General features: G+C 37.1%; 1 protein-coding gene across 1 annotated transcript in view; it reads left to right on the forward strand.

Moving 5' to 3' along the window:
* Positions 1 to 26,901, forward strand: part of GALNT9 (polypeptide N-acetylgalactosaminyltransferase 9) — a 303,470-nt gene that overhangs the window by 71,806 nt on the left and 204,763 nt on the right. Inside the window, exon 2 of the mRNA XM_074200460.1 lies at positions 15,111 to 15,291. Within this exon, the coding sequence (XP_074056561.1) occupies positions 15,111 to 15,291 (181 nt within the window). The remainder of the gene's footprint in view (positions 1 to 15,110; positions 15,292 to 26,901) is intronic.

Here is a 26,901-nt window from a genome sequence, read left to right on the forward strand (position 1 = left end):
TTCTGAGAAATACACAAATAAGGGAAGGAACTGTGATTTGTTGTTTTTGTTGCCATTGAACCTTTGGTACTTTCAATATAGGAATTCCTTCCCCCGGTTTGATTCATCCACCAACAAAACTAAGTCCCAGAGAGTTCCTTGAGGCAGGTGGAGGTTAAAGTAGTTGTTCAAGATCACAAAATAATCAAGGCAGCTAAATGTTTACTCAGATAAGGACTGGACCTCCTCTGAGTTGAAATCTTGCTTTGGACACTTACTTACGAGTTGTGTGACACTGGGAATAGCTCTCAGACTCTCTTAGTCTCACTTTTCTCAGCCATTCAGTGATTATTGTGAAACTCAAATGAGATAATGAATATAAAACCATTTTGCAAACTTCAAAATTCTATAGAAATTCTAACTCTTTCTTATTCCTTGAACTCTGGTCTTCCTGACTAAATCCAATCTATTGTGCCTCATGGATGCTTTTTTTCAAGTCTGTAATTGTATACACACATACATATAGGTGTATGCACCCACATATATGTATGTATTTTCTTACATCCAAACCTAGCTTCACAAGTCTATTCTCACATGCAACCCCAGTATTTCTGGATCCATATCCATCTGTATCATTAACATGGAAATGAAGTGTGGGGATGGGCGATGGGAACTATGTGGTTCTGCTGTTTTGGTCTTTATACATTGCATATGAATCTTGTCTTCCTTAGAAGAGACATCTACTTTCCTCTCTCCTCACAGTCCTAAAAGTCAATGATCAGTACATAGTAGGTACTCAGAAAATCCTAGAATACTCTGATATTCAAGGAAGAAGGGAACTTAGATGTTCTACAGTCCAGTTTCTACCTGATTTAAGAATGCTTTTGACCATATCTTAGGCAAGTAGGGGCTCAGCTTCTATTTGAGAACTTCCTATAATGGGGAACTCACAATCTCTCAGGTAAGTCTATTCCACTTTGCTACAGACTACTCGCTTGTTAGGACTCAACTTCCCCTTGGCTTTAGGCCTTTCCATATGACATCTCAAGACAAGATGTTCTTCCTTAGCCATTACTCCTTTATAATATTAAATACAAGGACTATCTTGCTTGGTATTTGGTATTGCAATATTATATTGTCTGGCACATGGTAAGTGATTAATAAATTGTTTCATTCATTTATTCACTTGTTCTTGTGTTTGTTCACAATACTTTTTTCTGACCTCATATTAAAATCTTGTTTCCCATAAATTTCCATCCCTTTGTCCTTATTCTGTCCTCTGGGGTCAAACAGAAAAAAGTTAAATCTGTCTTTCACATTATGGTCAGTCAGATACTTGAAAACAGTTACAATGATCCCCTTAGATTTCTTCTTTGAGGTAAACATATTCTTTCAATTCTAGTTCATTCTATTCTTAATTTTTTTTGTAAGGCAATGGGATTAAGTTATTTGCCCAAGGTCACATAGCTAGGTAATTGTTAAGTGTCTGAAGCCAGATCTGAACTCAGGTCCTCCTGACTCCAGGGTCAGTGCTCTATCTACTGTGCCACCTAACTGTCCCCCTCATTCTATTCTTATATGAAATATTTGCTCACCATTCTGGTCATCCCTCTCTGTAAGCACCTAAGCTCATCAAAGTACTTTGTAAAACATGGCACCCCAACAGAAACCAATACACTACATAGGTTCTCTCCAGATCTATTTGTTGGCTAATTGAAGCACGGTGATAAATGTACAATGCCATTGAAGTGGGTATTTCCTCCGGGTAGACCACTGGACTTGGAGTTGGTTGAGCCTGACTTTGACATTTACTAGCTCTGTGATCCTTGGAAAGAAACAACTTCTCTGTGTCTTGGTCAAGAATGAGTGGTATTGTACTCAATGGCCTTTAAGATCCCTTCCAGCTCTGATGTCTATGCTCCTAAGGACCATCTCTACTACTCTCCCACATGACTCTCATCCATATGTTATTATGTATTTGTAGGGAGTTCAGGAAGACCTTTTTTTATGTTCTTTTCCCATTGAATGAACATCAACACTTGGACTCTAATAGGGACTTTATCAATCCTGTTGATTGAATAATTGACCAACAAAACTGATAAGTTGTCAATCAAGGTCCTTTTGCTATCTGGATATTGTGGCACAGTGGATAGAGTGCCAGGTCTAAAGTATAGAAGATCTGAGTTCAAATCCTGCCTCAGACACTTAGAAACTCTTTAACCCTGGGCAAATCATTTAACCTCCATCTGCCTCATTTTTCTCAACTGTAAAATAGAATAATAGTCATTGTGAGGATCAAATGAGATAATATTTTTAAAGTACTCAATCTACTTCCTGGTACTTGGTAGACACTACATACACGCTTATTCCCTTTAGGGGAAGAAAGAAGGAAACAAATATTGAGCACCTACCATGCATCAGTCATTGTGCTAAACATTGTAGAAACATTATCTCATTTGATCCTCACAATAATCCTATAGGTAGGTACTATTCTTATCCCCTTTTTACAGAAGGGAAGACTGAGGTTAAGTGACTGTGGACCCAAGCTCCCACAGTTAATAAGAATCTGAAGTCAAATGTGAACTATCCACTGTGCCACCTTGCAGTCTCTGAATAGATCATATTTTTTCCATTTCCATTTCTCTTCTGGCATCTACTGCTTTACTTCTCCCACATAATTTCTCCTTTTGAGATGTGTGGTGGCTTGCTTCCACCTGCTGTATACCTCTCCATTCCCTGTGGGTGAGTCTCCACCTCCATTCTTCATAGGGTATAGTATCCTATAACTTCCAACCATGGAATAGTTCTGAAAGAGTGACTGACTGATAGGGTGTGAAAAACCAAACAATCCAGATGGTTGCTGAAATATTTGGCTGATCGAGATGCAGTCGACGCTGCCTGCCTCTTCGAGTTTCAGAGGATGTCTCTCAAACACCGTTAGAATTCTTCTCCTAAGGGGAAAAAAGGCATCAACAGGGGTAACTGGGTCCCTATTAGTCTAATGAGTCCTTAGAACTCCCTGATAAATTCCTGGCCAATCTTTATGAGCCCCCGCCTTTCTTTATCTTCCCTCTTTTGCTGGTGGCACAAAGAAATCTTACCTCTTTAGAAGCCATTCTTTTATGAAATGAAATACCAACCAACCCCAAGGATGCCAGAAAGCAGTAGGAAGATAAGAGCTCCGGAAATCCTGTAGGGAAGCACCGATGTGTGATGACATTCTTTAAAAATAAAATCAAATCTGTGGGTTTTAAAAGCTATGGAGCCATTTAAGATCGTCCTCACTCCTAGAAAATGGTTAAAATACCTGCAACCTGCTGGGATTCAGTCTTGGCTTCTTATCTCAATCCAACAGCATCTTCGGTGGTGGTTTAAATTGCTAGCCACACCAAAGGATCTCAGCTGCTGCCACCTCAGCCCCCTCCTCAATAAACAAATACACACACACACACACACACACACACACACACACACACACGCAAATACCACTACTTTGACTATCCCAGAACAGATTTGGAATGAGGGTGGAAGTCTGGAGGAGCTATGGCCCCTGTGTTTCAGATGAAAGGATACTGGCTTTGGAATAATAAATCAATAAACATGGCATAAGTAATGGAGAACTGACCTCAGGCTCAAGAAAATCTGTGTTCAAACCCATCTCTGACAGAGACTGGCTATACAGTCCTATGCAAGTCATCTTATTTCTTTATAAGATGACAAATTACAGGGAAAGTGCCCAAGATTTTCTATACTAATGAAATCATGAATCTAGCCCCTATCCCCATTTACCATGATCAGACATCGTGCTAAACATTGATCATATAAAGAAAAAAACAGATTAAAGAAGATTTATGCCTAATATGTGTGTCAACATGGTTATAAATTATATATATGCTTGCATAGAAATATATGTATAAGATATATGTATATATATATATATATATATATATATATATATATATATATAGAGAGAGAGAGAGAGAGAGAGAGAGAGAGAGAGAGTTTTAACAACTGATTGGATATATTGAGTCAGTGTGAGCAAAAACTTAAGGTTAGGATCTTAGATAACCAAGAGGATGGTGGTGCCCTTGACTATAACAGAGAATCTCAGAAGAGGGGAGAGTATGGGAAGAAAGCTAGTGAATTTAGTTGAGATATGTTGATTTTCAGATGTCTACGGGACCTCCTTTTGAAATGTACACTCAGAGATTTATGATATAGCTCAGGAGAAAGATCAGGACTAGATATATGGATATGGAAGTTCTGTATGGAGGTAATAGTTTAACTCATGGAAGCTGATGAGATCATTGAGAGAAAAAATGATAGAACCTTATAGTGCACTCACATTTAGTGATGCACTCTCAACAAAGGAGATTAAAAGTAACCACCAGATGGATAGGAGGAGAACCAAGAATGAAAAGTGTAATGAAACCCAGAGATGAGAGCTCATATAGGAGACTCAGAGTCATAGGATCATAAGTCATAAAATTCAGGTCATAGAATTAGACCTGAAAGTTTCCTTAGAGACCATCAAGTACTATCCCTTCATTTTATGGATGAAGAAACTGAGGCTCAAAGATGTTAGCTGACGTTCAATGTCACAAAACCCAAAGAACAGAGAATATCAGGGAAGGAATGATGATCAATATGCTGCTAAATACTAAAAGAATATGTTGACAGCGAAAGTGATATTAAGTTTCTCAATTTGTGATCATTTTTAACTTCCATAGAGAGCAGTTACTCTTGAATGATGAGAAACCAGACCACATCAGAAACCAGATGGCAAAGGACATAGAGGAGAGAGCAAGGAGATGAAATAGAGCATTGGATATAGACAGATTTTTAACTAAGTTTTCTTCTCTAGACTAAGCTTTTACAATTCCTTTGACTTGTCTTCTTGTAGAATGTCACAATAAAGGGTTTTCTATGAAATGTTAAATATTGGGGCTAAAAAGGAAAGGAAAATGGAGAAATGATATGCAGGAAGACAATTAGGGAGTGTGGTTTTTAGTTGGTTTGTGTTTTCCTATTTTTAAAGGTGGAAAAGACTTGGAAAGAGAAAAGGAACAAGAGGAGAGAAAGAGAGAGAGAGAGAGAGAGAGAGAGAGAGAGAGAGAGAGAGAGAGAGAGAGAAAGGAGGGATAAGAATAAGGAGTATCTTCTGCTAACAAGAGAAGGAATGGGATCAAAGATACATATAGAAAGTTGAGATTCAAGGAAATGGGCTATCACTTCATCAGAGATTGGGGTAAAGGATAAGATAGCTAGAAATAATTCCAGGAAAGTGTGAAATGGGAGAAGATGAAGAAGAAAGTTAGAGTGAATGGCCTCTAGTTTTTCAGAGATATATGAAATAAATGCAAGACTGGAAGAAAGGTTTGAAGAGAGATGAAAAGGTTGGGAACTATTGGGATACAGAATCAGTTAGGGAGGGAAAAGATTGCCTTGCTGCAGTGAGAGTCCAATTAAGATTAGATTATATAAATTAGTATAATACCCAGTGGTATTATGGGGTCACATATTGTAGTGATTGCTACTACTCTCAATAGGGTTAACTCTGTAATTCCATATAATCCACACATCAAATTCCCCATTCCCATGGAAAGTGTGCTTTCCATAAAACCATTTGAAACTCAGTCAATGTTGTCTATTTCCCCAACCATTAGGGTCAAATACAAACTTCTCTTTTTGATATTTAGAGTCCTTCAGAATTTGATTCCAACCTACTTTTTCTGATGTATTATATATTATTCCTCTTTACATACTCTGTGATCCAGTCAAACTGGTTTCTTGATGCTTCTCACACAAGATCTTTCATCTCCCATGTTTGAACCTTTGCCTAGGCTATTTTCCATGCTTTGAATCTACTCCCTCCTCATCTCTACTTTTTTAGAATTCCTAGATTCCTTCAAGGCTCATCTTACTTAATAGTAGGCAGAAGTTATATAACCCTTTAAGGTTCACAAATGCTTTACAAATATCTCAATTGATTCTCATAGTCCCCTTAGAAGGGGACTTATCCCCATTTAACAGATGAGAAAACTGAGACTGGAAGAAGGGAAGTGATTTGTCATGGATTAGACATGCATCTGAGTTTCTACTGTGCCACCTACTTGCCTAAATCATATCTTTAGCTTAAGAGACATCTACATCTTTTCCTCCTGACTGCTATTGCTTCCTATGAAAAGTTACCTGGTTTTTGTTTTCTATTTACTTATGTGTTTACTTACTTAACAACTTAAGTTTTGTCTTTCCCAAAGAATATAAATGCCTTGGGTAGACTAGGACTATTTCCTTTTTGTCTTTTCTTTCCCCAGCAGTTAGCAATCTGTGCTTGCTGACAGATTGAGTAAATAAATAACTCCCCAATACCAGGTCTAGGCAAAGGTTATTGTTGGAGCTATTGATTAGGAGTAAACATCTTAGATAATTTCCAGAGTGGTTGAACAGTCCCAGATATACAAATGACTCTAGGAACCACTGACCATAATCTAGCCTTGAAAGATTCACCTTCCCTGGGGATCCTCCTTGAAAACTAAGATGTCCTTCTCTCCTTGGAAGGTTAACCCTGATTATGGAATAGGGATGGGAGGAAGATTCAGTAATGAACCAGCACCCCTCCTACCTGTGGCTACAATGATCCATTTTCCCAGTTTCCAAGGAGGGGAAGTGATTTCTGGGCCATTAACTCACTAAGGATACAGATGAGTTTCTGACTCCTGCCAGCTTTCCACATCATGCCCAATAATGATGATGCCAGGTGAATTTTGAACAAAGATTAGGCTGGTACAGAGGTAGAGATTTTGAGACACAGTGTAGTATAGGAAATGTTCAAATTTTTTCTCTCTAAGCTTTTTGCCATATTGGATTTTGAGGAAAGGCAACCCTAGGTTAGATGGATGGCAGATGGGTCAACACTTTCAGTATGGGTGAGTCTTGTACATATAGAATGCTTTTGACAGTGATTTCAGGAAAAAATTGTTCCTGTCATGGCCCACCTAAGTGTCTGCAGTCAGATAATTATAGACTTGACTCATTTGAATGGCCATCTAGAATCCTTTCTACAATCTACTCTGAAAATTCAACCTTTGATTGAAGACCTCCAAGGAGGAATCTTGCATCTCTTAAGGCAAAGTGATTCCACCTTGCACAGTCTTGTTAAGAAGGCTCCTCCCCATCCTTTACATTAATTCTAACATTGTCTCTCTTAAACTTCTATTCAATATTTCTATTTATGCTTCTGCAGTTGGCAAAGAAATTTCCTTCCTCTTCCTCATGACCCTCTCTCTACAAAAGAAGCTATTATATATACCAACCATTATCACCCAAGTCTTTTCTTTTTCAAACTAAAAATTACCATTTCTTTCAACTGATTTTCTTGTGGAATATCATGTCAATATTTAACAAGCATTAAGTATCTATTTGTGTCAATCACTATTCTAAGTGATGAGGCTATAAGAAAATCAATGAGTCCCTTCCTTCCAGAAGTTTACAATCTAATGAGGCAGGGAACATACAAATATCTAAGTACAAAAAAGAGACATACAGGATAATCAACAGAAGGAATGCATAAATGAGAATTAAGAAAAGCTTCCTGCATAAACAAGAATTAAGAAAAGCTTCCTGCATAATGTGCAACTTTAGGTGAAACTTGAGGGAAACACTCCAGGAAAGCCAGGAGATGGAGATGAGGAAAGATAGAATTCCAGGTATGGGAAATATTCAGTGAAAATGCTGAGAGTCTAGAGAACGAATTTTATGTTTGAAGGACAGTAAGGAGGTTTGAGTAATTGGATCACAGAGAACATATATGGTGGAGAGTAAAATGTAAGAAGAGTGAAAAATAGGAAGGAGTCATCTTATGAATTTAGAAAATAAGAAAAGTCAGTTCTTTGAGGAGAGGCACTGTTCTCATTTTTGTCTAGGCTAGCCCTATTTAGGACTATAATTCTAGGTTCTATCCAGAATCCCATGGATCCCCCAAAAGGGATTTGTTGTTATCAAATGCCAACTACAACATTACCTAGGAAGATAGAAGAGGGAACATCTAAAACTGAGGAAGGTGCAGTCAGGACCAGACAAGAAACCTAATGAGTCAATATTTCTTTGGTGTAGCAATAGTACCACCTATATTTCTTTAGAAAAATATTTAAACTGAAGTTAAGCTACTGTTTATGTATATTGCAGTATTTAATATGGGGATTAGGTATAGGACAGTTTTTTATTATCCACCCACTCCCTCTTCTAAAGTGTATAAGGCACAAAGTCATCATAATTATGCATGAATAAAAACAAACAGCCTCACATAAAATAATAAGCACAAGTTTGAAACAAACATAATCACATACACATTATTCTCCAAAAGATAAAGAATCTTGGTGGATCTGCTGAATATAAATTGACTAGTCATCTTGGACCAGATCAGTCCCAATAGTTCATAGGAGTTATCTGGAAGAGTCAGCAAAGTCATCATCTTCTGCCCAGGTTCTTCTTAGGTTCTAAGATCTATTTATTTCTCCTCTTAGAACACCCACTTGGAGATATTTCCTCCCACTGGGTGATTAGTATCCAACTCTTTAACTCAGGACCTCTTTATTTCAGGATTACCCTTGCAATAACTCCCACATTTCAGGGCTATTAGTTATAGATCTGTGCTCAGAAAAGGATACAGCCAGGTAGAAGAAAACAGCCAGGTATGAGGAGATCTAGAGGCCCCAGTCTCAGTCTCTTCTGGACAAGTATGTTGTCTCCTATTGCCATGCTGCTATGAGTGACCAATGACATCAGGGAGAAAATGTTCCACTTGCTTTTCTCCAATCTGAGAGAAGGGGGGTGATGGGATACATTTCCATAGCTGATTCCTATAGATGTTAGAGGGAGAAGTTTTCTCTGACAAACGTCTGTCCCGGATATAGTCACTAATCATCAATTAGACAGACCAATTAGAAGGGTCCTTGTACCCTACAAGCAAGAGATCTGGGCAGGTGTCTAGTTCCATGACAGGTGTCTCCTTCTAACAGGTCCCTTACTCTGTAATCTCATCAAGCTGATTAAGGGAATCATCTAATCAACCAGGGGTTCTCTCAATCATCCCTTCTTATACCCTTGTATCTCCAGTCTGATACACCTGACAAACACTAAATAAATGTCTGTTGAATTATGTTGCTTTGGATATGTCTTAGTCTTCAAGATTCTCATTAAACATATGCATTTATATTTAAAAAACAAACACAGTTCATTAGTTGTTTAAGTCTTGACTAGGTCTTCATCTGGAGTATGAAATGTTTTCAGCTCTGCCTCCTGGGTGCCATCATATTTTTTAGTTATTGGGGGAGGAGTAAAATAACCTGCCCTTGCCCCTTTCCCCATCTAGCACCTCTCCCCCTCCCTTCTCCTCCCTCTCTCTCTCTCTCTCTCTCTCTCTCTCTCTCTCTCTCTCTCTCTCTCTCTCTCTCTCTCTTTCTGTTCCTCTGTCCTCTGTCTCTATACCTCTCTGCCTCTATCTCTGATTTTGACTCTGTCTCTCCATCTCTGTCTCTCTGTATCTCTGATTCTGTCTTTCTGTGTCTCTGTATCTCTATGTCTATCTCAGTCTCTCTGTCTCTTTGTCTCTCTCTTTTTACAAGTTGGAAAGTCTCTTGTGAAGTAAGGTGCTAGTATACCTATTACTGGTATCAATTATAATTCAAAGCCTTCTTCTCGGGAATATATATGCACTGTATTTTAGGAATGTGGATAGAAATTCTATTTTCATTATATAGAAGTCATTTTGATGGATTCCTGTGTTCCTTGTAGGGCTAATAGTTTTCTCTAATAGTACATGTGGTTAGTGGCATGTTCACTGTAGACTTACTATGCCCTTAGAGTCCATGTGTTTGGCAATTCCCTTTGTATAATCTCTCTTTGTTGAGCAAAATTAGGTAATTATTTTATAGAGTTGGTTCAGCTTTGCCAGAGTTTTCTAATTCTAGCTCTGAGAACAGTAATCAAGTTGGCACTGCCATTGCTGGAGAGGATATATTAATCAATTCCCTTATGGAACCTCTGACTTCCTTGTCTAAAACTCTCCTCCCTGGCCACCACCCCCTTGTTTGTGGTGTCTTCCCCTATTAAAATATACATCTAAGAACTACTTAGTATGCATAATAAATACCATAAAGTTGCCACAGGTATTCAAGTTTACACTATTCTTTTTTAATTCATTTATTTTTTTAATTTATGGAATAAAACAAGTTATTTCCATAATCCAATGCAGTGATGATTGCTGTCCTTCATAATTGAAGAAGACTATGACATCAAATGAATGATGGTATTACATGCACATTATGTTGATTATAGTGAAGGGAATGCTGTGCAAAGATAGCCTTCACACTGCCTTTTCTAGAACCTTCGTCACTCCAAGACCGATCTATTAAGAAATAATACTTCTGATAATGGCCTGGATGCTGTGGGAGTCCTTAGCATTTAGGATAAGGGTCTCTCCCATATCACTGAGGTACCACGGTGCTTCAGCAGAGCCAGAAAGAACACTAGTATGGTCATTTTGGCCACAAATTTATTACAATACAGCATGACTAACCTGTCTCTCATGTTCCAGTCATCAGCACAATGCAATTACAATTTTTGACAATGCAGTATAGCCAACTTGTCTCTTGATGATCTACTCATCACCTAACATAGTACAACAAAAAGATGATGAAACTGAGGTAACAAGGGTCAGTGGCTCACTAGGATCACATAGCTAGTATGTATCTGAGACTGGATTTGAACTCTGAAGATGAACCTTCTTAATTCCAAGTCTGGCACTTTATTCATAGAGTCATCTCTCACTGCCTTTGGGAAAATCCCACCTCTTCAGGAAACTTTTCACAATCTTTTTTAATTCTAGTGATTTCCCTCTACTAATTATTTCCAATTGTTTCCTATGGGTACTCATTTAGTGTTTGTGGATTGCTTCATTGACTGTGTTGCTATTGCCCAAGCTTAGGTTGGGGCCTGATGTTTAATTATTTTTTCACTTATTCATTCATTTATTTCAAAGTTTTAAATGCTTCCAAGAAACCTAGTGAGCAACATATTTAGTGTTCTGTGGGATAATACCTGGCAGAAGTTGGGTGAATTTCCCATTTCAAATGGGTTGGTTAAGCATCTACTTCATAATACTTCATCAATACTGTTGTCCAGTACAAAGTACATAAGAAGGATTATGAATTTGGGTGACATTGTTTTATCTCATACAAGCTACAACTATAGCAGTTACTCACAGACTTGATTCCACTTCTAATCAGCTTGGGAGCTGTGACCTGATTTATTTCCAAGTTGGACTAATTTGCCCCCTTCTTAGGCAGTCTGGTGGCCCCCTATTCCTGGGAATTCACTATATTGGTATCAAAATTATTAGACACCTAATTAGTTTAATCCTACTGCAACTTTGAACTCCAAATCTTAAGTGATTCATAAGCCTCTTGCTTCCCAATAGCAGGAATTACAGGTTTGTGCCACCATACCTGGACAAGACAGATTATTTTATTGAGTGTGCAGTCTAGAGACATATTGGATGAGCTTTTGTTTAGTTTTGGGCACCATACAACATTTCATTTCTATCCGTTTGTACTTTCAGAGGCTCAGGAAAATATTAACCCATCCTGATTCAGGATTTGGGGGATTCCAGTATTGCTTATGTTTGGAGAGATGGTTCAGTTTCTTCCCTGTACCTAACATTTTCCAGAAAGGAGTTCAATCTCTAATATGTCAACCTGCTTAAGGAAAGTGTGATGAAGACTCACTAAAACCTAATAGTCATTGTTACAGAATTCAGCAGGTTTTGGCAAGAGGCAGATGAGAAGTTTGTGGAAGTTTCTCTGGATACTTTCTCTAATCAAGATATGGGGAGAGGATGAGGCTTGGTGGTAGATTCCATCCTTGGAGGTAAACTCAGCCAACAAACTAAAAATAAGGGTCTTTGTATGTTGGATAATTAGTGAGAGTCCAAATTAGACTCTGCTCCAAATTAGACAGGAGATGGAATATGATATGCAAGGAAAAGCAAGACCAATTTGGCTATAAATCTCAAATTATTATATTGTGTCATTATAATGCTTATCCTTCATTTTTGAAAAAGACTATGCCATCAAAGAGGTAACACCATGACAATCACAAGAATTGGATTTGAGTGAGGGTATGCTGTACTAAGTCACCAGTCTCACTTTCTCCTCCAGCATCATCTGGGCACAGTGGCCACATATGAGTCAAAATGACTGGAGATGGCCCTGGATATGGGATAATCAGGATTAAGTGACTTGCCCAAGATCACACAGTCAAGTGTCTAAGGCCAGATTCAAAATTCCTGTCCTCCTGACTCCAAGGCCAGTGCTCTATCCACTGCACCACCTAGCTGCCCTTTGTCATTATCTTCACTTTCATCATTATTATTACTGTATGTTGGGGAAAGCACTGAATTGAAGGAAGATTTCTAAAAGTGGGAAGAAGGGAGGAGTTTTTCAGGTAGTAGGGACATCAAAAGCAGAATCTTGAAGGAAGTAGAAAATCTAATTAAGGGGAATATGAGGATTAGCCTAGATGGAAAAAGAGGGAATACTCAGTTATAGAAGGCAGCATTGAATAGGAAAGAGGGAGTTGATTGCAGAGATCTTCAAATGTAACTTTCAAGAATCTGGACCCCATGATGAGGCAATTTGTTAGAAATACTACTATAACACTGAGAGACATATAACTGAAGAATTTACACAGTGATTTCCAACAGAGTAGGAATTCTCATGATGCCCAGTTCTCCAAAGGGAAAATTTGTTCTCTTCTCCTCCCCTTCCTCTCTGGTCTAGGTTGCGTAGCAGTCATAATTTGAAAATGTATTACTCGGGGCTTCATTTTATGGAAGATGTAAATACAAATAGAGACAGATGTGAAAATAGTGTAATTACATTTTCCCAATATTTAAACGAAAAATGAATGAGAAGTGGGAGTGATTTGCATGTCCTATAATTATTCTGCTCTCCACCAAATGTAACCTCCCCAAACTTCATATAAACATTAAGCAGTGTATGGATGTGTGTATATTTAAATGAAGAATCAGCTGGCATATTTGAAGAAGGACATTGAAAAAAAATCCGTGAACTTGGTAAAATGCAAACATCCTACAAACTGGGAGTAAGTGACAGATCTGATTTGATTGCAAGGTTAAAATATACACAGAGGGAGTGGGGAAGCAGAGACATTCATCTTTGGCTCAATTTTTCCTTACATCCAGCCTCTTCCTTCCAACTACTCAGCCAGTGTTCCATGAGTTACCTGAATTGCCTCCCAGTAGTCATTCTGACAATGGTTCCTTTAGGGCCTAAACAAGGCAACTCATTACTTCCCTAGTCCCAAATTTCTTCTCAAGAGTGTTTAGGAAATTTGAGTTCTTGCTTACTCTCTTTCAGACAGTGTGTGCCACTGTGTGAATATAAGATCTTTTCCAACTCTTTCATTTAAAAAATTCTGAATGTAAATCTAAAAAATTCCATATAGTTCCTGGGGTCCATTTTTGAAAAGGATATTGAGCAGTTTGAAATTTTCCAAAGGAGGGAAATTAAGATGGTGAGGGGGGAGTCTTTTGTTGATGCCATATGAGACCCTATTTGAGGAAACGGGGTGGGGGTGTTTAAACTGGAAAAGAGAAGAGTTGTTAGAGATATTATAGCTGTTTTCAGGTATTTGATAGTCTGTCATTTAGAAAAGTGTTTAGCCTTGTTCTGCTTGGATGAGAGGATGGACCTAAAAGTAAGTGTGGAAAATGCAAAGAAGCAGATTTAGACAATCAAAAAAACTTCCTACCAAGAGTTGTCCCAAAGGGTATTGGGCTCTTCAGGCAAAGGCTAAATGCTAGTTGACAGATATATTGTAGAATGGTTTACTTGCATCCAAATTGAACTGGATGTTTTCTAAGTTCCCTTCTAGCTATGATATTCAATGGTTTTACATGAATTGGAAAGTGCTCAGCTCACCACTAATAGTCAGAAATGAACATTCACATTGTTGTCTCTTATGAGAGACAGGATTGTTCAGTATCAGTCTCTTGAATCCTATGTTCAAGGCTAAGAAAAAATGTAATATTTTTGGTTGGACCCAATTTCTCATTTTCAGTGGGTATTTGAGATTTCTCAGACTTCACTTGAAACTCTTCAGTTCTCTGCTACATACTGGTTTTGTGGTCCTGGACACATTATTGATCCCGACAGTGTTCACAGGCATCTCTCAAAGACCAGAGCATGATTTACACTGGTTCAGTGGAATTTCCTCACTGATGGTTCCCTTTGCCAATGAAATTCCAGGTCCAGTTAAAAAAACCCCAATATATCTTACCATATATATATATATATATATATATATATATATATATATATATATATGTGTGTGTGTGTGTGTGTGTGTCTGTGTGTCTGTGTGTCTGTGTGTTTATAAACAAATTATCTCTCTTGATAAAATGTAAACTCCTTGAAGGCAAGGACTTTTTCATTTTTTTCCTTTGTAGTCATAGCCTCTAGTATCTTGCAAATTATAGGCACTTATAGACTAGAAATTATTAGATATTAGGATCTAATTATTAGAAATTGGATATTCACTTTATCATTACATTAAATTTAATAATGCTTTAAAATAGGCTATGTATTTTCTAATCTTTGGATATGAATATTTCTCTTAATGCTTTTCTAGTTGAAAATTCAAAAAAATTAAATGCCTATGTAGAAATTGATCATAGGCATATCAATAAAATGCTCAGTACAGTGACTGGCATGCAGTAGGCTATTAATAAATGCTTGTTCCTTTGTCTCTTAAATCTAGAAGGAGGAAGCTTAGAGGTAATTGGACCCAATCCATTTATTTTATAAATGGGAAAACTGAGATCCAGCGAAGGATAGTGATTTGCCCAGGGTACTCAAGTAATGAGGAGTAGAGCCCAGATCCAAATACAGATCCTGGCAAGAAGATTTCTTCAAATCCATTGCCTTTCCCTCCATATACCACATTATCTAGTTTTCTCTTTTTCAAAGTTCTGTTCCTTTGTCATCTCTAATGGGTGAAGGCAGACAGAGTACTGATTTCTGGGATTCATTCTTGTCTTCCCTCTTTAGGTCTAGCCAAGCCCATGGGTCTGGTGGAAGGTCCAGGAGGACTAGGCCAGGGTGGCATGGCAGCTACACTTCGAGATGACAGCCATGAGTCTGAAACCAAATATGAAGAGTATGGTTACAATGCCCAGCTGAGTGATCGGATCTCCCTGGACAGGAGCATTCCAGACTACAGACCCAAAAAGTAAGTGGGAATCATAGACTTTGCTCCCAGGCTTGGGGAGGGCCAAGGGGGGGAGGGAGAAAAGACATAACAGACAGCAATAAGCCCTTAAGGGTTCTTGCTTTCATATCAGATGGTATTCTACTAGTTGAATTTCCAGTACCAATTGGTGGAACTCAGACTAGTGGGGCAGCCTGGAAAGATAACTCTGTTTCCATAGTTCTTCCATGTCCTCTCCCATTTCTGTCACTATGTATGATATTTTCCCTTGCTGGAATACTTTTCTATTGACTTTTTCCTTCACCAAATTATACCCATTGTTCAAGGTCTAGCTCAAGTCCCTCTTTTCTTGGAAGTCTACTCTGACTACTCCAGACACCATTATCTCCATTTCCTTAAATGATCAGTCAGACAAGTGTTTATTAAACATCTACTATGTGTTGAATTCTGAACTAGATGCTGGGGAAAAGAAAGAAAGGGAGAATGCATGACAATGAAAGGAAAAGGGGGAAAGGAAGGGAAGCAGAAAGGTAGGGGGAAGGAAGGAAAGAGAGATGGAGGTAAAGAAGGGAGAAAGGGAGGAAAGAAGAAGGAAGGAAGGATGGAAAGAGGAAGAGAGTGAGGTAAAGAAAGGAGGAAGGAAGGAAGGAAGGAAGGAAGGAAGGAAGGAAGGAAGGAAGGAAGGAAGGAAGGAAAAAAGAGAAGAAAGTGTTTGCCTCCAAAGGTCTTATTTTCTATTAGGATAAGTAATTATTGAAGTTGTCCATTCCATTTTTGGGGCCTTTAATTACTGGCCTTGAATTTGGGGGCCTTGAATTACTTAGCCTGTTTCTTATGTTGGTACATTATTCTTCAAACAAATTGTAAGCTTCCTGAGTGTTGGGAATTTGTCAAGTCTTTTTTGATATCCCTCACTGTTCTGACCCTGTGCCAGAGCTGATTATAGCTCTCACATCTAGCCAGTCACATTTGCCTCTTTTTCTTAAATTTAATTTTTTGTTTTATTTTGAATTATTTCTAACTTTACAACCACAGATATAGTTTCCAAGGTGTTGTTTCTTCATTTCAGTCATGGCTTTGTGACCTCATGAGGGATTTTCTTGGCTACTTTGGCTGGAGTGCTTTGCCTTTTCTTTCTCTAGCTCATTTTATAGATGAGGAAACAGAGACAAAGAGGGTTAATTGGCTTTCCCAGGGTCAGACAGCTAGTAAATATTTGAGGTCAAATTTGTATTCACAAAAGATGAATCTTCCTGACCCCAGACCTAGCATTCTTGTCACTGTACCATCTACCTCCCCAATTTTATATGCAAAGAGCAGCAAAAGAAGGTTGTATATGAATTTTTGAGTTTGTTTTGCCAACAGGTTTTATATATTTTTTGCCTTTTAAAATGTATTAAATTATTTTAGCATTCATTTTGTAAATTTTGAGTTCCAAATTCTCTTTCATCCTATCAACCACTCCAACATCCACTGAGAAGGCAAGCATTATACCAGTAATATGAGTGAAATCATGCAAAACAATTAGCTATAATTTCAAAAAAAGTAAAAAAATAAAAAGTTACAAAATTATACTCCAATTTGCTCTCAGTTCATTAGCCATCTTTTTGAAGCTGGATAGCATTTTTTATCATGAATCTTTGGAGCTATATTGGACCATTTTATTATTGGTCAGAGTAGTTAAATCTTTCATAATTGATCATCATTACAACATTGATTTTACTGTGTATAATGATCTCCCCTTTCTTCTCATTTCACTATGCATCAGTTCATATAGTTCTTGCCATGTTATTTTTTCCTGAAACTACCTCCCTATAATTTTTTCTTTTTTTTTAAAGATTTTATTTATTTTGAGTTTTACAATTTTCCCCTAATCTTACTTCCCTCCCCCCACCCCCCACAGAAGGCAATTTGTCAGTTGTTACATTGTTTCCATGGTATACATTGATCCAAATTGCACGTGATGAGAGAGAAATCATATCCTCAAGGAAGAAACATAAAGTATAAGAGATAGCAAAATCAGACAATAAGATTAAAGTTTTTTTCTGAATTAAATGTAATAGTCCTTGGTCTTTGTTCAAACTCCATAGTTCTTTCCCTGGATACAGATGGCATTCTCCATTGCAGAGAGCCCCAAATTGTCCCTAATTGTTGCATTGATGGAATGAGAGAGTCCTTCAAGATTGAACATCACCCCCATGTTGATGTTAGGGTGTACAGTGTTTTTCTGGTTCTGCTCATCTCACTCAGTATCAGTTCATGCAAATGCCTCCAGGCTTCCCTGAATTCCCATCCCTCCTGGTTTCTAATTGAACAACAGTGCTCCATGACATACATATACCACAGTTTAAACTATGCTAAGCCATTCCCCAATTGAAGGACATTTATTTGATTTCCAATTCTTTGCCACCACAAACAGGACTGCTATGAATATTTTTGTACAAGTGATATTTTTTACCCTTTTTTCATCAAGTCTTCAGGGTATAGACCCAGTAGTGGTATTACTGTATCAAAGGGTATGCACATTTTTGTTGCCCTTTGGGTGTTGTTCCAAATTTCTCTCCAGAAATGTTGGTTGAGTTCACAACTCCACCAACAATGTAATAGTGTCCCAAATTTCCCACAACTCTTCCAACAATGATTATTATCCTTTCTGGTCATATTGGCCAGTCTGAGAGGTGTGAGGTGGTACCTCAGAGAAGCTTTAATTTGCATTTCTCTAATAAGTAATGATTTAGAGCAATTTTTCATATGACTATGGATTGCTTTGATCTCCTTATCTGTAAATTGCCTTTGTATATCCTTTGACCATTTATCAATTGGGGAACAGCTTTTTTATTTTAAATTTGACTCAGTTCTCTATATATCTTAGAAATGAGTCCTTTGTCAGAAATATTAGTTGTAGAGATTGTTTCCCAGTTTATTGCATTTCTTTTGATCTTGGTTATAGTGGTTTTGTCTGTGCAAAAGCTTTTAAATTTAATGTAATCGAAATCATCTAGTTTGTTTTTAGTGATGTTCTCCATCTCTTCCTTAGTCATAAACTGCTTCCCTAGGTAAACTAGTCCTTGATCTTTTAGTTCACTTATAGTAATGTTTTTTATGTCTAAATCCTGTATCCATTTGGATCTTATCTTGGTATAAAGTGTGAGGTTTTGATCTAATCTAAGTTTCTTCCATACTAACTTCCAACTTTCCCAGCAGTTTTCATCAAAGAGAGAGTTTTTATCCCAATAGCTGGACTCTTTGGGTTTATCAAACAACAGATTACTATAATTGTTTCCTGCTATTGCACCTAGTCTATTCCACTGATCCACCACTCTATTTCTTAGCCAGTATCAGACAGTTTTGATGACTGATGCTTTATAATATAATTTTAGATCAGGTAGGGCTAAGCCACCTTCTTTTGAACTTTTTTCATTAAATCCCTGGAAATTCTTGACTTTTTATTTCTCCATATGAATTTACTTACAACTTTTTCTAACTCATTGAAGTAATTTTTGGAATTTTGATTGGTAGGGCACTAAACAGGTAGTTTAGTTTTGGCAGAATTGTCTTTTTTATTATATTAGTTTGACATATCCATGAGTAGTTGACATTTGTCCAGTTATTTAAATCTGATTTAATTTGTGTGAGAAGTGTTTTATAATTATTTTCAAAAGTTTCTGAGTCTGTCTTGGCAAATAGACTCCCAAGTATTTTACACTGTCTGAGGGTACTTTGAATAGGATTTCTCTTTCTAGCTCTTCCTGCTGTATCTTGCTAGTCATACATAGAAAAGTTGAGGATTTATGAGGGTTTATTTTATATCCTGCAACTTTGCTAAAATTGCTAATTGTTTCCACTAGTTTCTTGGATGATTTCTTGGGATTCTCTAGGTATACCATCATATCATCTGCAAAGAGTGAGAGATTTGTCTCCTCCTTCCCAATTCTAATTCCTTCAATTTCTTTTTCTTCTCTTATTGCTGAGGCTAACATTTCACCCCTGATCTAGCCTCTCCCCATTGAATAAAATGCTTGTTGATGGTTTCAAATGAATACTGCTTATTATTCTAAGGAATAGTCCATTTATTCCTACACTCTCTAGTGTTTTTAATAGGAATGGGTGCTGTATTTTGTCAAAAACTTTTTCAGCATCTATTGATATAATCATATAATTTCTGATAAGTTTGTTGTTGATATAATTAATTATACTAACAGTTTTCCTAATATTGAACCAACCCTGCATTCCTGGGATGAATCCTACTTGGACAAAATGTATTATCCTAGTGATAACTTGTTGTAATAGTTTTGATAAGATTTTTTTTTAAGATTTTTGCATCTATATTCATCATGGAGATTGGTCTACAATTTTCTTTCTCTGTTTTAACTCTTCCTGACTTAGCACCATATTGGTTTCATAGAAAGAGTTAGGCAGAGTTCTGTCTTCCCCTATTTTTCCAAAGAGTTTATTTAGAAATGGAACCAATTGTTCCTTAAATGTTTGGTAGAATTCATTTGTGGATCCATCAGGCCCTGGAGATTTTTTCTTAGGCAGTCCAATGATGACTTGTTGAATTTCTTTTCCTGAGATGGGGTTGTTTAGGAATTTAATCTCCTCTTCATTTAACCTGGGCAACATATTCATCCATTTCACTTAGATTGAAATTTATTGGCATATACTTGGGCAAAATAATTCCAAATTATTACTTTAATTTCCTCCTCATTGGTGGTGAGTTCACTTTATTCATTTTCGATACTAGCTATTTGGTTTTCTTCTTTCTTTTTGTTAATCAAATTGAACAGTTTTTCAATTTTATTGGTTTTTTTATAAAACCAACTCTTGGTTTTATTTATTAATTCAATAGTTTTTTGTTTTCATTTTTATTAATTTCTCTTTTAATTTTTAGAATTTCTAATTTGGTATTTAATTGCGATTTTTAATTTGTTCTTTCTCTAATATTTAGTTGCATATTTAGTTCATTGATTTCCTCTTTCTCTAATTTATTCATGTAAGCTTTTAAAGATATAATATATCCCCTGACAGCTGCTTTGAGTGAATCCCATAAGTTTTGGTATGTTGTTTCATTATTGTCATTATCTAGGATGAAATAATTCTTTCTATAATTTGTTGTTTTATCCACTCATTCTTTAAAATGAAGTTATTTAGTTCCAATTAGTTCTGGGTCTATATCTCCCTGGCCCAATATTGCATATGATTTTTATTGCATTGTGATCTGAGAACTATGTATTCACTATTTCTGCCATTCTGCAGTTGATCATTAGGTTTTTGTGCCCTAACACATGGTCAATTTTTGTATAAGTGCCATGTACTGAAGAGAAAAAGGTACATTCTATTCTATTCTATTCTATTCTATTCTATTCTATTTCCTCCATAAGTCTATCATATCTAGTTTTTCTAACAATCTATTTACCTCCTTAACTTTTTTCATGCTTATTTTATGATTCGATTTATCTAGATCTGAGAGTGGGAGGTTGAGGTCTCCCACTAGTAGAGTTTTGCTGTCTATGTCTTCCTATAGCTCTTTCAGCTTCTCCTCTAAGAATTTGGATGCTATCCCATTGGGTGCATACATATTCAGTATTGAAATAACTTTATTGTCTATGTACCTTTTAGGAGGATAAAGTTTCCTTCCTTATCTCTTTTAATACTATCTACTTTTGCAGCTGCTTTGTCTGAGATAAGGATTACAACCACTGCTTTTTTTCACTTCAGCTGAAGCAAAATATATTTTGCTTCAACCTTTTACCTTTATTCTATATGTATATCTCTGCTTCAAATGAGTTTCTTGTAAGCAGTATATTGTAGGATTCTGTTTTTTAATCCACTCTGCTATTTGCTTATGTTTTAAGGGAGAATTTATCCCATTCTCATGCAAAGTTATAATTACTAACTCTTTATTGCACTCCATGCTACCTTACCTCCCCTTATTCGTATTCCCCAGTATTTTGTTTCTGAATACTACCCCCTTCAGTGTGTTTGCCCTCCTATGTCCACCCCTCCCCTTTCTTTCCCATTTCCCCTTTCCCCTTTCCCCTTTCCTTTCTTCTGTTACTTCCTCTTTTTTCTCCCTCTCCCTGTCTCCATCCCACCTCCCCTTTTCCCCTTTCCCCCTTTTACTACTTGAAAGGTTAGATTTTTTTTAAGTTGAGTGTGTTTATAAGCTAACTTTAAGCCAAGTCTGATGAGAAGAAGATTAAGATGTTTCTCATCTCCTCCCTTCTTCCCCTTTATTACCATAGGTATTTTGTACCTCTTAATGTAATGGTATTCACCCCATTCAATCCCCTTCCTCCTCCCATCTCCTTCCTGTTCCCCTTTTTAAGGAGGTGTTTTTAAATTATTCTGAGTCAGAAAATTCTGAGTATCCATCACTTCTAGCTGAGTACATTTATCTAATAGAGTTACAATTCTTGAGAGTTATTATTTTTATTATTTTTATTTTTTTTTATTTTTTTAGGCTTTTGCTAGGCAGTGGGGTTAAGTGGCTTGCCCAAGACCACACAGCTAGGTAATTATTAAGTGTCTGAGGCCGGATATGAACTCAGGTATTCCTGACTCCAGGGCCAGTGCTCTATCCATTTCAGAACCTAGCTGTCTCTATCTTGAGAGTTATTAGAGCCTTTCTCCCAAGTAGGGTTATAGCCAGTTTAATTCCACTGCATAGCAGTCACATAAATGAATCCTGAGTATCCATCACTTCTGGCTAGGTATATTCTCTCTGTTAGAGTTACAGTTCTCAAGAGTTATGAGAATCTTTTTCCCATGCTGGGACATAGCCAGTTTCATCTTATTGGATAGCAGTTTTTTTTTCTTTACCCTTTTTTTTTCTTTTCATGTGTCTCTTGAACCTCCTGTTTGATGTTCAAATTTTCTATTTAGCTCTAGTCTTTTCATCAGTAATTTTTGGAATTCTTCCATTTCATTAAATGTCCATCTTTTCCCCTGAAAAAGAAGGCTCAGCTTTGCAGGATAGTGGATTCTTGGCTGCATTCCAAGCTCCCTTGCTCATCAGAATATCTTGTTCCAGGCCCTTCAATCCCTTAATGTTGATGCAGCCAGGTCCTTCATAATCCTTACTGTGAATCCTTGGTATTTAAAGTGTTTCTTTCTGGCTGCTTGCAGGATTTTCTCTTTTATCTGATAGTTCTGGAATTTGACCACAACATTCCTTGGTGCTTTCATTTTAGTATCTCTTTCTGGAGAGGATTGATGTATTCTTTCAATAACTATTTTGCCCTCTGGTTCCATGATATCAGGGCAATTTTCCATCACTAGATTCTGTAATATTAAGTCCAGGCTTTTTTTCTCTTCAATGTTTTCAGTAAGACCAATAATTCTCAGGTTGCTCCTCCTCGATCTATTCTTGAGGTCAGTGATTTTGCTGATGAGGTATTTTACATTTTCTTCTCTTTTTTTCTATTTTTTGGTTTTATTTAACAGTCTCTTACTGTCTCATGAAGTCATTAGTTTCTGCAAACTCCATTCCTTTTTTTTATAGAGAAGTTTCCTTCATTTACCTTTTGCAACTCCTTTTCCAATTGATCAATTCTATTTTGAAAGAGCTTTCCATTTGACCAATTGAGGTTTTGAGAGAATTATTTGCTTTTTACATTTGCCCAATTGAAGATCTGAGAGAATTATTCTCATTTTATATTTGTCCATTTGAGGATCTGAGAATAATTCTCATTTTGTATTTGTCCAATTGTATTTTTCAATGATTTGTTTTCTTATTACAAGGTTTTAATCTTCTTTTGGGTTCTTTTCCCAAATTTTCCAATTGATTTTTAAGCTTCCTTATTTCTTCAAGGAAGTCTTTCTGTGCTGGAGACCAGATCATATTCTCCTCAAAGGTTCTAGGTCTCTCTCAGTTAAGGTCTTTTCCTTCCAAGAATTTTTCTATAGATCCTCCTTTCTACTGACCTTTCTTCATTTTGCTAAGACCTTGAATTGGGGAAGGGCTGGTTCACAGAGGTTTGGTGTCGGGATCCTTTCGAGGCTTTACTCACTGAGTGTAATATCTCCAACTGGCCATTAGGGGGTGCTGGTTGCTTTCTCTGGAGTGTCTGTGACCTTGATTGAGGCCTTCTCCCTTGGCCTGGAGGGAGTGATTGAAGCTGTTAAATATTTTTATCTTCAATTAATGGTAAACTATACCCTGGGGTGAGGTCATCCCTCTCCCTAAAGTTAGCTGAGCTGCTTCTGCGGCTTGGCCTTAGCCTGGGACAGAGGTAGTCTATAATTGTGTTTGTTCTGGGAAGAAGCTTCAGTCAAAATGGAGGCGTGGACTCAGAGTTCCTCAGACCAGAGGAGCCCAGGGATGATGTCCACAGTTCTCCCACACCAGAACTCTCCCCCCAGCCCAGTCGACAAACTCCAGACAGTGCCAACACCAATGCCTCATGCTCCCTAGCTGACCCAAACCCCAACAGTTGACCAGGCTGTAGCCCCGCCACTGATCAAGACAATCTGTCTCTCAAGCCCTCAGGTTTTCCTGGCTCCAACCCTGCCACTAATCAGGTTGATCTGTGGCTGATCCACCCTCTGCACGGGGACTCAACCACAACTGCAGAAGACAGATCCTGAGGTGGATGTTCTTCTCCTGAATTTTCTTTTTTGGGTTTTGTGGATCAGATTTCTGTTAAGAGGTTTGCTTCATAACATAGATGGGGAAAGATCAGGAGACTTTAGAACTGTGCCTGTCTTCTCTCCGCCATCTTGGCCAGAAGTCCCCCTATCATTTTTTTTTAGGTTTTTGCAAGGCAAATAGGGTTAAGTGGCTTGCCTAAGGCCACACAGCTAGGTAATTATTAAGTGTCTGAGACTGGATTTGAACCCAGGTACTCCTGACTCCAGGGCCGGTGCTTTATCCACTACACCATCTAGCAGCCCCTTATCATTTTTAATAGTACAGTTATATTCCATTATAATCGCATTGTCACGACTTGTTCAGCCATTCCCCCAATTAAAGGGTATCCCCTTGATTTCCAATTCTTTGCCATCACTAAAAGAGCTGCTGTAAATATCTATGTTTCATTTGGCCCTTTTTCTTTTTTCCCTGAACTCTTTGTCATACAGACCTAGTATTTGTATTGCTGTGTCAAAGTGTATTCTCAGTTTTATAACCCTTTGAGCATAGCTCCAAATTGCTCTCTAAAATGCTTGGATCACTTCACTATTGCATCATCAGTTTATTTGTTCACCTGTTTTTCTCTCATCCCCTTTAGCATTTGCCATTTCTGATAGGTGTGAGGTGTTATCTAAGAGTTGTTTTAGTTTTCAATTCTCAAATCAATAGTGATTTCATGACTATAGATAGTTTTAATTATCAATTATATCTTTATTAATTCGACTCAGTTCTATATTCAGTATATATTTGAAAAATAGGACCTTTATTAGAGAAACTTGCTGTAAAAAAACTTCATTGTCTGTAATTTTTTTTAGAATAATATAGTTTCTCTTATTATTTCTTCTAAGAGGATCTATTTTTGCTTTAGATTTGTCTGAGATCTTGATTGTTATCCCTGTCTTTTCTACTTCAACTGAAGTCTATTAGATTCTGCTAGAGCCCTTTATCTGAAACTCTCTGTGCCTCCTTCTTATTCAAGTGTGTCTCTTGTACACAACATTTTTGAATTCTGGTTTCTAAACCATTCTGCTATCTGCTTCTATTTTATGGATGAGCTCATCCCAATCACATTCATTACTGTGTATTAATCTCCATTTCATTTTCATCCCTCTCTCTGTGTCTCTGTCTCTCTCTCTCTCTCTTTCTTTCTATCTGTCTCTGTCCCTCTTTCTGTCTCTTTCTGTCTCTTTCTGTCTGTCTGTCTGTCTGTCTCTCTCTCTGTCTCTCTCTCTCTCTCTCTCTCTCTCTCTCTCTCTCTCTCTCTGTCTGTCTCTCTCCATTTCTGTCTCTTGTCCCTTCTCAAAAAATGTATTTTGCTTCTAGCCACTATTTCCCTTAATTTGTTCTTCCTTTTCTCACCCCCTCTTTTATCTTATTACCTTCCCCACATGTTTCCCTATTGTGTTTTATATGTGTGTGTGTGTGTGTGTGTACTCTTCCCTCTTTGAACCAATTCCCATAAGAATGAGGTTCAACTATTGCTTAATAAATACCCATTTCCATTGTAAAAGGTCTTCTATGTGTACTTCTTTTAAATGAGAAAGTTTCCCCATTCTCCCTCTCCCATCCCCCTTGTCCCAGCGCTTTGGAAAACATCCAACATAACCAACTCATACACTTGCCCTCTGTCTATATAGTTATATGTATCATCTTTCCATAGAGGAATGTAAGCAGTTTAACCTTATTGAATCCCTTATAGTTACTCTTTTATATTTACTTATTTATGTTACTTTTTAGTCTTCTGTTCAAATACCAAATTTTCTATTCAGCTTTGTTCTTTTCATCAGGAATGCTTGAAAGTCCTTTCTTTCATTAAATATTAATTTTATCCCAGAATGATTGCACTCAATTTAGTTGGTTAGTTTATTCTTGATTGTAATCCTGGCTCCTTTGCCTTCCATATCAAATTCCAAATCCTCTGCTCCTTTAATGAGGAAGTTACTAAATCTTATGTGATTCTATGTGTGACTCCATAATATTTGAGTTGTTTCTTTTTTACTGCTTCTCCTTGACACGAAAGTTTTGGAATTTGGGAGTTTTCATTTTTGCATCTCTTTCCAAGGATGGATTCTTTCCATCTCTATTTTACCCTCTGGGTCTAAGATAATGGGGCAGTTTTTCTTGTTAATTTCTTAAAATATTAATCTAGGCTCTTTGTTTTAATTATGACTTTCAAGTCAACCAATAATTCTTAAAACTATTTCTTCCTGATCTATTTTCCAGATCAGTTTGACATATTTCACATTTTCTTCTATTTTTTCATTCTTTTTATTTTGTTTTGTTGTTTTATTGTTGATGTTTTATGGAATTATTAACTTTCATTTGCCCAGTTCTAATTTTTAAGGAATCATTTTCTCCAGTGAACATTTGTATTTTCTTTTCCATTTGACAAATTCTGCTTTTTAAAGAGTTCCTTTCCTCAGAGAATTTTTTGCCTCATTTACCAAACTATTAATTCTCTTTTCATAACTTTTTTTGCATCACTCTCCTTTCCTTCTCCATTTTTCTTTTACCAGCCACATCTCTTCCTTTAACTCTTCCAGGAATTCCTATTGTGTTTGGGTCTAATGAGCATTTTATGTGAGGCTTTTTGGTAGCTATTTTCACATTTTGGTTGTTTTTTTTTTTTTGCAAGGCAATGGGAGTAAGTGACTTGCCCAAGGTCACACAACTAGGTGTTTGAGTCAGGGTTGGAACTCAGGTCCTCCCAACTCAGGTCCTCCCAAACTCTATCCATTGTGCCACCTAACTTCCCTCTTCACATTTTTTCTTCTAAGTTTATTCTTCAGTCTTTCCTTCCACCAGAATAACTTTCTTTCTATGCTCAAATTCTTTTTATTGTTATTTGTTCATTTTTCCTAGAATATTTCTTGTCTTTGAAATTGATGTTCAAGTTGAGCTTTTTTCACCTAGGGATGTGGAGACACTGTCCCAAGCTTTAGATTTTTAACTGCTATTGTTTTCAGAGCTAGTTCTGAAGTTCTGCAAGTTTTATGTCC

This window comes from Macrotis lagotis, chromosome X (genome assembly GCF_037893015.1).
Source record: "Macrotis lagotis isolate mMagLag1 chromosome X, bilby.v1.9.chrom.fasta, whole genome shotgun sequence".
NCBI lineage: Eukaryota > Metazoa > Chordata > Mammalia > Peramelemorphia > Peramelidae > Macrotis > Macrotis lagotis.